This window comes from Perissodus microlepis, chromosome 5, assembly GCF_051167445.1.
Source record: "Perissodus microlepis isolate ML-2025 ecotype Zambia chromosome 5, ASM5116744v1, whole genome shotgun sequence".
In the NCBI taxonomy this organism is placed as follows: Eukaryota; Metazoa; Chordata; class Actinopteri; order Cichliformes; family Cichlidae; genus Perissodus; species Perissodus microlepis.
In genome coordinates, this window is record NC_140465.1 from 26,354,308 (window position 1) to 26,366,902 (window position 12,595).

General features: G+C 36.6%; 1 protein-coding gene across 1 annotated transcript in view; it reads left to right on the top strand.

Annotated features, from left to right (window-relative positions):
* The first annotated feature begins 1,378 nt into the window (after positions 1–1,378).
* rspo4 (R-spondin 4) overlaps positions 1,379–12,595 on the top strand; it is a 33,385-nt gene continuing 22,168 nt past the window's right edge. The window contains exons 1-3 of the mRNA XM_084929074.1: positions 1,379–1,805; positions 8,685–8,873; positions 9,812–9,949. Of these exons, the coding sequence (XP_084785200.1) occupies positions 1,727–1,805; positions 8,685–8,873; positions 9,812–9,949 (406 nt within the window). The 5' untranslated portion in view covers positions 1,379–1,726. The remainder of the gene's footprint in view (positions 1,806–8,684; positions 8,874–9,811; positions 9,950–12,595) is intronic.

The window sequence follows — 12,595 nt, forward strand, 5'->3', positions numbered from 1 at the left end:
CATTTAAACATGTAACCTTTCACTGATGGGTTCTTAGATCATCCAAACTGCTGGAAAAAGCTCAGTTTCAAAGACATAAAGTTGTTTATCAGTGGTAGGCAGTATGAAGATTTAAAAATATTTTTAATATGTAGTTCTTTCCCATAAGAAATTTGCCAGTGAGCAATGGGGTTCATCCACTGGTGCCAGCAACAAATCCAAATCATCTTAACTGTTTTCTTTTCTAGACTGTAAAAAAACAAAAAGATTTTCTCTGCTACATAAATCTGTATCTTTGATCTAGTAATTAAGTCTTTAAATCAGCTTCAGTTTAAAAGACAATTACTCTAAATAGAGACATGACATGAAACATTAAGGTTGTTCTTAATAAACAGGATGAAAAAAAACAGAACAAACAAAAGGGAATAGCATGCAACATGTGAGTCAAAGCCACAACACTGCCAGCCATGCAGTGGGATTTTTTTGTTTCTTTTTTAGAAGGGCTTAATATTGTGAAATATAAATGTGTATTAAATAAAATAAGCCATTCTTTCTAGTCTACATCTAGAAAACAAATGAATCATTTTTATGGTGACAGTGTCTCTTAATGCCATATTATTATAACATTTTACACCAATAATAAGAAAAAAGGAAGCATGTTTTGAAAGACTGGATAATGTTTTTTATTAGTATGATGTGTAAGTTGCAAAACTTGTTGGTGCCAAACATATTAGCAACTAGTGCAGTAATTTTGACCAGGACTGACTTGCTGTTAAAACATCCTAAAATCCAAATGGTGGATTCTATATTTTATATTAAGTTAAAAACCTACCAAATCAGACAGACTTTGTCCATGTCAAAACAAAAATGGGTGTAGTGATGTATTTCATCATATATTTGTATAATCAAAACAAATTCCCAGCGACTGAGGTTTGGGGTCCACCAAAGAGATGAATTTGCCTTGCCCTTGCCCACTTACCTGACTACTTACCCAAACAGGCACAACGAATCAATTGCCAAAACGTGGCAGGCTATAATCACATTTTAGAGTCTTAGCTCTGCTGTTTCCAGCTGCTTTTTTTTCTTTCAAGGTGGTCAAATTAAGTTTACTGACTTTGCCATAGAAAACAAAGTTACCCAGTACTTAAAATAAATAAACAGGGATAATAAAAAGAAGAGACTGAACAACAATAGACTGAGCCAGGAGGAGGAGGCTAAAGATCAAGCTGGAAATATGGAACCACTTAGGGCTGAGAGTGCAGCCTTAAAGGGTTAAAGATGGTTGTGGGATAAGTGGAGCTCGTTTATCGCAAATTTGACAGTGGTAGTTAAATGTAGAGTTTTCCCTCCAATCTGCCAGTCTGAGGAAGCAGACAAGCCTCTCTGCTTTCTTCACCACCTATCCGTCCCTCTCCTGTGCTCTTCTTTGTTGTCTATGGCTGCCTGTCTCCTCATCTCAGCCCTAAATCATCTCTGCGAAACAGGACAAAGAGAAAAAGGATTTTTTTTCCTTGTGTTTCCTCTCTTCTCTCACTTCAGCACTCATTCTTATTTCTGCTTTGGTCCCGTTTATCTTCTTCCCTTCATCTCCATCCACCCCTACGTCTTTTAAACCCTGAGTCTTTGCCCCTTTTTATTCTCGTTTCTTTCTGTGCCTCACAGTGGAACTATATTTTCAACTGAAACCCTGGAGTCTTTGCAGATGTCCGCAACCCGGCGCTGAAACGGGTGCTTACCAGCAGCCCAGATGCATTTGCCACTCCTTGTGATGTCCTTGTTATGTGAAGTGATCAGGATGGGGTCCGGCATCATGCAGAAGCAAAGTGGTGAGTACACCATGAAAAGACCACAAAGAGGCTGTTAGCATGATAGCATTACAACAGCAATTACTGCAGTTTCAATTTTTTCCCACTTTCTTAACAAATTAACTTATTTTCCACATGTACAACAAAACAGGAACCAACTGGAGAGACCTGTGCATCATTTTAAAAACGTAACGATACAGACAAACGATACAAATATATATTTACACTAGAGAGCAGGTGTCATTAAAGAAGCTTAGGTTGATGCAGTTCTTGTTTACACAGCTCTCATATAACTTTATCATCATCATAATGATATTTATCTGGTCTAATTAAATCACCTAACACAGAAAGATCCATTTTTCTGTTAACCCTCTCAGGCTCAAATTAAACTTTTTCTTGCTAATGCACAACCAAGTACTGCAGTGGTACTTCTGAGTAAAAAGAAACTCATAAAATATGTATGTGGGGTAATCAGGTTGTTAGTTTTTAACTGTTGCAAATCGGCAACGCCTGCCTCGAGAGGGTTAATTACTCCATAAACCCACAAAACAAGTATTTCAGAAACATTCTACAGAACTTATTGTATATAGATTATTTCTAATAAATAAGAATCACTTTTTATTTCCACGAATTACTTTATTTCCTCAGTATTCAGTGTATAAACTAGCCTGTCTTTTCTTGTTAAACTCTGTACCAGCATATAGTCACAGTGTTTGGGAATTATCTCCAGATCCAGATTTGTCTCTAATCACTTTCTTATCCAATTCCTCTGAAAACAGTCCAGACCACAGCCACACAGGTCTGTGGTAACCCTCATGCTCACCGGTGTCTGGTATTTCCTAAGAAATCAGAGACTAATAGAGGGGGATCCGGTCTCAATTAGACCAACATTCTGGCTTGTAACATTTTTCTCTCTGCCCCCATCACCCACCTAGAGGTCAAGTGTTAAGATAATAATTATAGGGGCTTCATAAAGCCATCAGTTGCCACTAACACTCACTCAGGTTTATGCGCTTCCAATTCAGGTTGTGAAAAGGCAAACTGAAAGAACGAGAGATACATTTTCAAAATCTTAATTCTGTCATGTGCTTATGATAAACGTGATGGTATTGGACGCACATAGATGGTAACATGATACATGAATAATTTATTATTTAGTCATCGTAATCATGTTTCACATTTAAAATTAAATCATTGCCACAAAATGGCTACTACTGTACAGCATATGTAAACAACTTCATGCAAGTCCTAAAGTGGAATCTTTAATCCTTAATGTTTCCCAAATGAGGCAAGAGAACATTAACCAAACACATTAGAAGATAGCCTATAAAATATGCAAGTTATAATGACTTATAAAAACTCCTACTTAAAAATAATACATTATACGAGCTGAACATACTGGATGACATTTGATGCTAATACCTTAGAACAGGTTAATGTTGGATTTCATTTATAGGTCTAAAGGGTTAAATGCTAGCTGTTGGAATGACTGCTTGACCTGCTGTCAGCATTCATCTCTTTTTACCACGGAGATTTATGCTGTCATTTGATTTTTCCTTCCCGGGAGGAGGCACAAATTCCTCAGGGGTTGTGTCAGGAAAGGGAGGGCATCCCACGTAAAACTCTGTCAAATCAAACATGAGGAGCTACCCGCTGGGACGACCACTTGTGAATTAGGGAGCAGCGGAAAGTAGCTTAATTTTAATCTGTCTTTTCTCTTCATTCCTTGTTTGCTCTTTTTTCTCCTGCAATTATCCCTCACTCTATCAGTATTCATGTGCACTTGGAACTGTTTATGACCGACTGTAGTAAAAAAAAAACACTCAATGGGGGAATAAAAAACAACAGAAAATTGTAGAAAAATGCTTCCACCTACTCCTCTCACACACTCAAAAGACTTAATATGACAGCATAACAACTTGCAAAATAAGTAAGAACTGCACCATTATTATGAGACACATCGTCCAAGTCTGTAATGTGTAATGAAGCAAAGTACCATTTTAGTTTGAATGACTTAAGCCTTTTTTGAGAGGCACACTGAGTTTTAGTCAAATCATTACCTGTCTGCATCTACCAGGTCTGTCTGTATTACTCAAAATAAAGACTTTGTGGGCACAGGTGTTAGAGAAGTTGTTTACCCAATGTTTTATATTTTATACTGTAGCAATGGCACTGGGAACTTTGAAAGTAGTTAGTACTTTTCTCACTGGCTACACATTTATGATTATACATTAAGGGGTGAGCCACGCATCTTAATTTTTTTAATTCTGGTGTTTCTGGTCCGATTGTTACAGGTGTATAAAAATGAGCACCATGTCTGCCTTTACAAATTGTTGCTAAAAATGAGTTTGGTATTCTGATAGAATGCCATCATTGCAACAAGTCAGTTTATGAAATTTCTTCTCTCAGACTCTAAGTGGCATTATGGGAAAATGGAAGCATTTAGGAACCACAGCAACTCAGCCGTAAAGTGGCAGACCACGTAACGTTACAGAGCAGGCTTGCTGAAGGGAAGTAATGCATATCTTTAATCATTAATACAACAGAAATCGGTGAGTTACAGGAAAAAAATCACAACACATACAGTTGTTACGATTGGTAAAATAGTTACAGGGACCCAAACTATTTGTCATGCTGTAAAGTTAAGCATTTTAACATGGGAGTCTACAGGGAATGGCTCATTCTCTGCTACATCTGCAAGAAAATTCTGACTAATTATTGAGCAACCTTCTCTGAAACAGCATAGAAGATGAAGAATTATTGCATCATTGCACTGAAAACAGACAGTATAACATATAAAGAGAAAAATCTACAGAGTCTCCTTATATTTCCCATTTATTATAGTTAACATAAAAACAATTAAAAACAAAGCTGCATCAGAATACAAACAGCCTATCAGGACCATCATGCAGAGCTCTAATGTCACATAAGGTAACAGTTTGAAGCACTCAAATCAATAGTGTTGTGCAAATACCTTATGAAGCGCACAAGACAAAGGTTTTGCAGATCTCCAGGGGCTTCATAACAACATTTAAAGCTAGTAGAAAGTAGATGAAAATGTAACACAAGCTGGGAGATCAAGAGGTGAAAAAGATGTTAAATTGCAGCACATTTTTGACTCGGCTGCTGTCAAGTGTCTGGACATTGGGACATGACGGTAGCTACAGCTTGTGTTTTTTTAGTGTGCGACTCCAGCTTTTTCTAGTTAATGTACACATTATGGAGCACTGTTGAAACATATCTGTTCCTGTTAAGAATATATTTTAAAATAGATGTGATCGTTTTAACTTAAATATATAAACTTATAGCATAACCAGGATTTGTTTGTTTTTTGATTGGGTTATTTAACTAGATTACATATACCATGTAAAGAAACACAACTTAGATTTTTATTATAGGGTTCATTGCATTTTTTAAAAGTTCTTAACTTACACACAAACAAACAGCATCATATGTCAACTCAGCTGCAAGCTGAAATTTCAGACATCAGGAAGAAACTGCTCATATGGATATGACAAGTTGGAGAACTTGTTAGCTTCAAAACCATTATACAATATTGTTTCCTTATTTTTCCTATTTAAACTTAGTTCAGTGATCTTTATGCCTTCACTTTCCTTAAATACTCCAGTTTTGTGAATTATGTTTTAGGGTGTAAGCTCTTTCCAAAATGTTAACATCTTTCCCTGAAACCCCAACAGATCTTGTTACACCTGGTGCTTGTTAAAAACCCAGGGCAATCCCATACGAGGTCAAAGTTCAGCGTTTTACGCTACCTTAACCTGCCGCTCCTCTGTAAGTCCCTTAAGCCTGCAGATCGATAGCATATGTGTAGAGAACTGTTTTTCAGACAATGAGCTGAGAGCTCAGCGGGTCTCAAAACCCAAATGGATCACTGAATTATTCTGGGGAAATCTGCTCTGTTCCACTCTGCACTGGAGTTGGAAACTCTGTCTTTGGAAGTCTGTTCTCTTTAGTAACTCTGCCAGGATAACTTGAAAACAAATCTTCAACACCAGAAATTTTAATTACCTTTTCAAAGGAGTAGAACCTATTACATTTGATTTAGTGTTTTATAAAAAAAAAAATTACCAAAGCACTATTGTCATGTAGGGCTAAAGATGTTTTCATAGGTGAAATATATATATGAAAACAGAATATATATTATATACATTTTGCATTCTGCTCAAATTTTGGTGAATGAAATTCCATTATTTTATTTATATATTTTAAGACAAGTTATCCTTATTTGCTAAATCCATGTAGCTTGTACATCTTTGCGATGCAATTATATTCAGTTCAAAACCAAAGTCACCTCGAGGCACTTGATAAAATAATTAAGAGAAACGCCAAAAATGAGTCCCCTGTGAGGAAACATTAGGCGACTGTGGGAAGAAAAAACTCTTTTAGCAGGAACCTCATGCAGAACGTGTCATCTGCCACGACATGCTGAGGGTGATGGGAGGACCAAAGACACACAATGGAAGAGTGCCAGAGATTAATAATAACTAACGATAATAGTGTGAATGCATTAATTTAGCTCCACTATCTCATTCAGATATGGTGAGCTCTGTTTCTAAAAGTTAAAGATGGTGACAGATACAATGATTAAATAGTGCCTTCAAAACAGCAGATTGCAAACAGGTGCTGGATCACTCTTCTTATAAAGTCTATGGTCATAAACGGACTATTTACAGACGTGAGAGGAACAGCTTATTTTTGACTGGACGTATGCCATTAATAGACTGATAGTTTGTCACAAAATGTCTTTTTATGGTATCAGGTGCAGTTACAAATTTTATATGTATGAGAACATACATAAGTACAAAAAAAATAATTTTAAACTTTTCATGATGTAGTCCACTTTTTAAATGCTTCGGAGCTTTTTAACTAATCGTTTTATTTCTATTTCACTTAAAAAAAAAATCATAGTCCTAATAATTAACAGAAGCTCTAAAATGAAATCTTTGCCCTTTCTTGAAAGATGAAAGAGTTCACAGGACACGTTTTTCCAACTAGTTTCACTGCTTCTCATCTAAACTAACAGGACACCTATTCAAGATATCTGTTAATCCAGAAAAAAAAAACCCGCAGGAAAGGAAAAGCAAAGGGGAACCCACACTAATGTGGATGACACTAAAAGACTGATATATACAGAAGACGAAATAAGGAAAGAGGAAACAGCTGGGGACCAAAACACAACTAAAGACAATCAAAGCAGGGACAGGAAGAAAAGCTGCACATCCCATGATTTAGGAAAACTAAACCTCAAAGTAAACACAGGAAGTAACTAAAGAAAACAGACAGAAATATTGAGAGTGAGGCATGGGACAGTGATGAGGAAACAAATACAGATGAGACAGAAGGAGGAACAGAATGGAAACCGACAGGGGAACTAACTAAATACAACCCTCAAATCAGTAACTAAAGCTCAGAACTGAAAAGAAAGCTAGATTTCACCAATTTACAATCCAAAGAAAACCAAAAATTAAAAACTAAAGATAATTATGCACAAAACTTAAAACGCCAGCTCCAACCCTTGAGTGATTATAAGAAAAAACTGTTAAAAAGCTGTTCGTAACTCTTGATTTGACAGTCAAAAAAAGGTCAACATTTAATGAGAAACTAAACAAGACTATACACGATTAAATGTTTTCATAGTTGCCTTGAAGTTACATGATCTTCTGTGTCTTTATCTATGAACAAATAACATGATTTGGGTTTTTGAAAACTTTTTAAGACAGGTTTCACTTTTGTTTTTGCACACAAACACATATCCTAAACCACAGCCACACATAACAAAGTGAATGTAGTGACCCACAAGGATCAGAGTGCGATTGCTCAGACTCACGCACACTCGCTGTCTGCTGCTCAATCCAAATTTCCATCCTACCTTGCTTGTCTTTCCATATCCCTCCTTATCCCCGATGGATTAAAAGCATTCTTTCTTTCTTTGTCGAGTCTTCTCTGTACCTGGAAGCAGATATAGCCACTTGCTTTTGTTATAATATAAGACTTACCTTGGCTTAGATCTAAGCTTGACTGTCATACTGTACCTCACTGTTACAGTACATATCATATTTTTGGGATAGAAATAGATTAAAATATCTATTTGTTGACATATAGCACTTAATAATATGTGATAATAATATATTTATCAAAACGTTGTAGAGCTAAATTTTATTATTATGAAAGAAAAATCCCACTATTAGTCATTATAAGTTATAAGTTGAGTTACTGATCAGTGCTTCAGTCTGTAATCTCTGCAGTAGCAGGGAGTCCTCGATGAACAGAAAGAGCGTTGGTGCTGTTTTCATGTCAAATAAAGAATATTTCTTACTAAACGTAATCCTACTCATTATCAGTGACCTACAGTTTCTAAAGAGCTACTCAGACCGAGAAAGTGTTAGACTATCAAGTCATCAGGAGTGCATCGTCAGAGTGACATGTAAGCTTTGTCAGGACACGACTTCCTTTGTGCACCTGGTAATGTACATGTAAGGAGTTAGCTAAAAGGACATATAGACACAGCATCACACTCTGTGCTCTTCTCTATTCGAGCTAACAAGGCAGCAAACTAAGAAATATCAAAGATGCTGAACCTCAAAAAGAAGTGTGTGCCATTACGAAAGCAATTACTACAAGTATTTGATGGAGTGAAATACTGTAACGCTTCGATGCATGATTTTTATAGAGTTCCTGGTAATGTGTTGATTTTCAGCAGTGGATCTTTCCTGAAATTCTCTTGGTATCTTGAGGATTTGTGGTCTCTCCTTTCCTTCCTCATCCTCTCGCTTCCTGGCTTTTATTTATTCCTTACTCTCTCCCTCCTCTACTTTTACTTTAATAACTCCTCTCCTGAATGCAGCTCTGGCTTAATCGTCTTCCTATTGTCTCCTGCAGCTCAGAGAGAAACATCAGAGGACTGTCGGAGCTGTTTGGAGTGTTCCCGGGACAACGGCTGCGTGCGTTGCCCAGAGCGACTCTTCCTGTTCCTGCAGAGGGAGGGGATATCTCACCATGGAACTTGTCTCCACGCCTGCCCTGCAGGACACTACGGACAGAGAGGAAAGGATGTCAACCGCTGCATGAGTGCGTTTTGTTTTTTTTACAAAAAAGGGTTCTTTCCCCTGCAGAGATCTCTGACTGTGACTAAATATTTGCTGATAGTCTTACTCACATTAGCACGTATGACTTAACTGTCTTGAGGTCTGACATAATGAATAACAACCGACAGTACTCATACACAGAGTCTGCAGTCCCAGACCACTTCTTCTTTCTCTTTCTTTTCAAGATGCACCTTGCTTAATTCTTTCCAGAAACATGCTGTCCTAATAAAAGAAAAGAAAACTTTACCCAACAGCACATAGTTTCTGTCTCATTTACTGGGAAAATCAAAGATTCCACAATAGTTCACTTTATTTCTTTTCCAAACATATTTACTATCACTGATTCCCCTTAACCTCAACACAAAATGTAATATTAAAATCCTTTCTGATTTGCCCTTACCTCAGAGAAACAGTGAAAGAGCAAAGACACAATCTTCCCTGACTGCTCTGTGAACCGTGACTTCTAATATTAATATATAAAGATTCTAGATACAACAAATCGGTTGCTTGGCATCTCAAAACGTCATCAGCACAAAGATTGTTTTTGTTGGATGCACGTATTGCACAATCTGTATCTGTCAAGCACACAAAAGAACACGTTCTGTCTGCTTAAGGCAGACAAGACTAAAGCAAATTACAAATCACCTCTCTGAAAGTGAATTGGTTTTAACTGTTCCTGCGTTTCCTGACATAACAGCAGGTTTCAGTAGGAAATATATGATATTCAGGATGCTACTCTCTTTTTTCACCTTTAGTTTTCAGCAGCTTTTCTCTCACTGGATAAATTCAGCTTTTTAATTATTGTGTTCACCCTCTCAGCTAAAATGAAAATATGTGTGACCAGGTGAAAAATTGACTTTTTCATGTAACAATGAATACCCAAGTACTCTACATTGTGTGTGATAATCGGTTTCCTCTCAGAGTGCCGTTCTTCAGACTGTGAGCAATGTTTCAGCCGGGACTTCTGCACCAAGTGTAAGCCTGGCTTCCAGCTTTACAAAGGGAAGTGTCTGACCCACTGCCCAGAGGGAACTCGTCCCCACCAGACAGACTGCCTTGGTAAGTTACACTTTTGATATCATTTGTAACTTAATAAGTCAAATCCCTTGTCCCTCTGTTTGTGATCCTGAGAAAAATGTATTTTGACATGATTATTATTATAGATAATGGCCTCTAGAAAACGGAATAAGAATTAATATAGTATAATAATATATAGTAATATAGCATTAACTAATAAATTTTTTTATTTTTTATTTTTTATTTTTTTTTTATTAATCCTTTATTTATCCAGGTAAAAAATCTCATTGAGATTAAAAATCTCATTTCCAAGAGAGACCTGGCATCATGGCAACAAAAGTCACATACCACATAGGTATATAACATTTAAAACAAATACAATATCCCATACAAACATGTGTAAAATATACAATAACAGATCAAATTAAGAGTACATTAAAAACAATCACACTGAGTAAAAGAGCTGTTCTCTCGTTCCTTTAAGACGGACTTAAACTCTCCCAAGGTAACCAATTCTGATAATTTCAGTTCCTTCTGCAGATTATTCCAAGAAGCAGGGGCAGCGTATTTAAAAGCCCTTTTCCCCAATTCTGTTCTGATTTTTGGGACAATCAATTGTATGATTTTGTTCGAACGAAGGTTGTATTGGTTGTGGTTTTTACACATATAAACACATAAATAAGATGGAACCAGCCCAAGGAGAGATTTATAGATAAAGATCAACCAATGGGAGAGTCTGCGAATATGCAAAGATGGACATTTAGCAGCAGCATACAAAGAACAATGATGTACATGATTTCCATAGCCAGTAATAAAACGTAAAGCACAATGGTACACAGTATCCAACCTCTTTAGGCAGTGGGCAGGTGCATTCATAAAAAGCAGGTCACCATAATCCAATAAAGGTAAAAAGGTTGCACGAATCAAATGTTTTCTCACTTGGAGGGAGAAACAGGATTGGTTTCTAAAAAAGTAACCTAGTTTTAGTTTTAACTTCGACACAAGCCTTTGAATGTGAGTCTTAAATGACAAATTCTGATCTATAATGATCCCTAGATACTTGTAAGATGTGACCATTTCAATTTCAGATCCTTGAATTGTTTTAATCTTAGGAGATGTAGCTAACAACTCTTTGCCATTTGAGAATAACATGAGCTTGGATTTCTCTGGATTTAACACCAACTTAAGTTGAGTTAAATGGGACTGAACGACATCAAAGGCAGACTGCAGAAATTGCAGGGTTTGTGCTATTGAAGGGGATGAACAATAAATAATTGTATCATCTGCATAAAGATGAAATGCTGCATTTGACAAATTATCACAAAGGTTGTTTATGTAAAGAGAAAATAGCAATGGCCCTAATATGGAGCCCTGCGGAACTCCTTTGGATACTGGGAGAAAAGAGGAAGAAGACCCAGCAGCATGGACACACTGTTTTCTTGCTGACAAGTAATTTGAAAACCAACTTACAGCATTTACAGATAGACCAATATTGTTTAGTCTATTTAATAAAATAGCATGGTCAACTGTATCAAAAGCCTTTGACAAGTCAAGAAAAAGAGCAGCACAGTATTTTTTGCAGTCCATCGAATCAACAATGTCATTAACCACTTTAATAGCAGCAGTTATTGTGCTGTGTTGTTTTCTGAATCCTGACTGATGTTGGGAAAGAACTGAATTTTTGTCCAAAAAGTCTTTCAGTTGTTCACTAATGAACTTTTCTAGAACTTTTGCTAGAACACACAATTTAGATATGGGCCTGTAATTATTAACATCTGAAGGATCACCTCCTTTCAGCAAAGGGAGAACATAGGCAGATTTCCATATTACAGGGATCTCACTGTTCGAGAGGCTAAGATTAAAAATGTAAGTTATTGGTTCTGCTATAAAATCTGCAGCCAAATTAAGAAAATAGGGATCAAGTTGATCTGGTCCTGCAGATTTATTTAGATCCAACAGATTTAAAGCCCTGTGGACCTCAAAAACATTTAGCGGAGAAAAACTGAAGGGTTTGACCACAGATTCAGTTTGAGCTGTTGCAGAGAGAGCCTCTTGTTGATTAAGCTGTTTTAAATCTGGATATAAAGATTCAAATAGAGATCCTGAAGAAACAAAATGCTCATTAAAGCAGTTTAGAATGTCGCATTTCTCTGTTAAAGTGCAGGAGTCTTTTACAACAAAAGTTGGCATCTCATTTGTAGTTATGTCCCCATAAGAAGATTTTATTATTTTCCAGAATTTTTTAGGATCGTTCAAATGTTTAGTAGTATTTGAAAGATAGAATTCTGATTTGGCCTTTTTAATTAAGGAAGTTGAACGGTTTCTGAGCTGTCTAAAAATCAGCCAATCCGCTTCGGATTTAGTTTTTCTGGCCTTAGCCCAGGCAGCATCCCTTTTTTTGAGTAGACTGGAGAGCTGAGGAGAAAACCAAGGGTTGTTTCTGCATTTTACTCTAAATTTGCGGATAGGGGCATGTTTATTTATAATTTTGATAAAAGTATCATAAAAATAATTCCATGCCAGCTCAAGATCAGTTATCAGGTAGATTCTACTCCAGTTATAGTCCCATAAATCATGAAAGAAAGCTTGCTCACAGAAATGCTTAAAATCTCGTTTAAAAGCTATCTGTGGCCTTGATTTTGGGAGCTTCGATTGTCTGACTACAGCTACCACACAGTGGTCACTGAT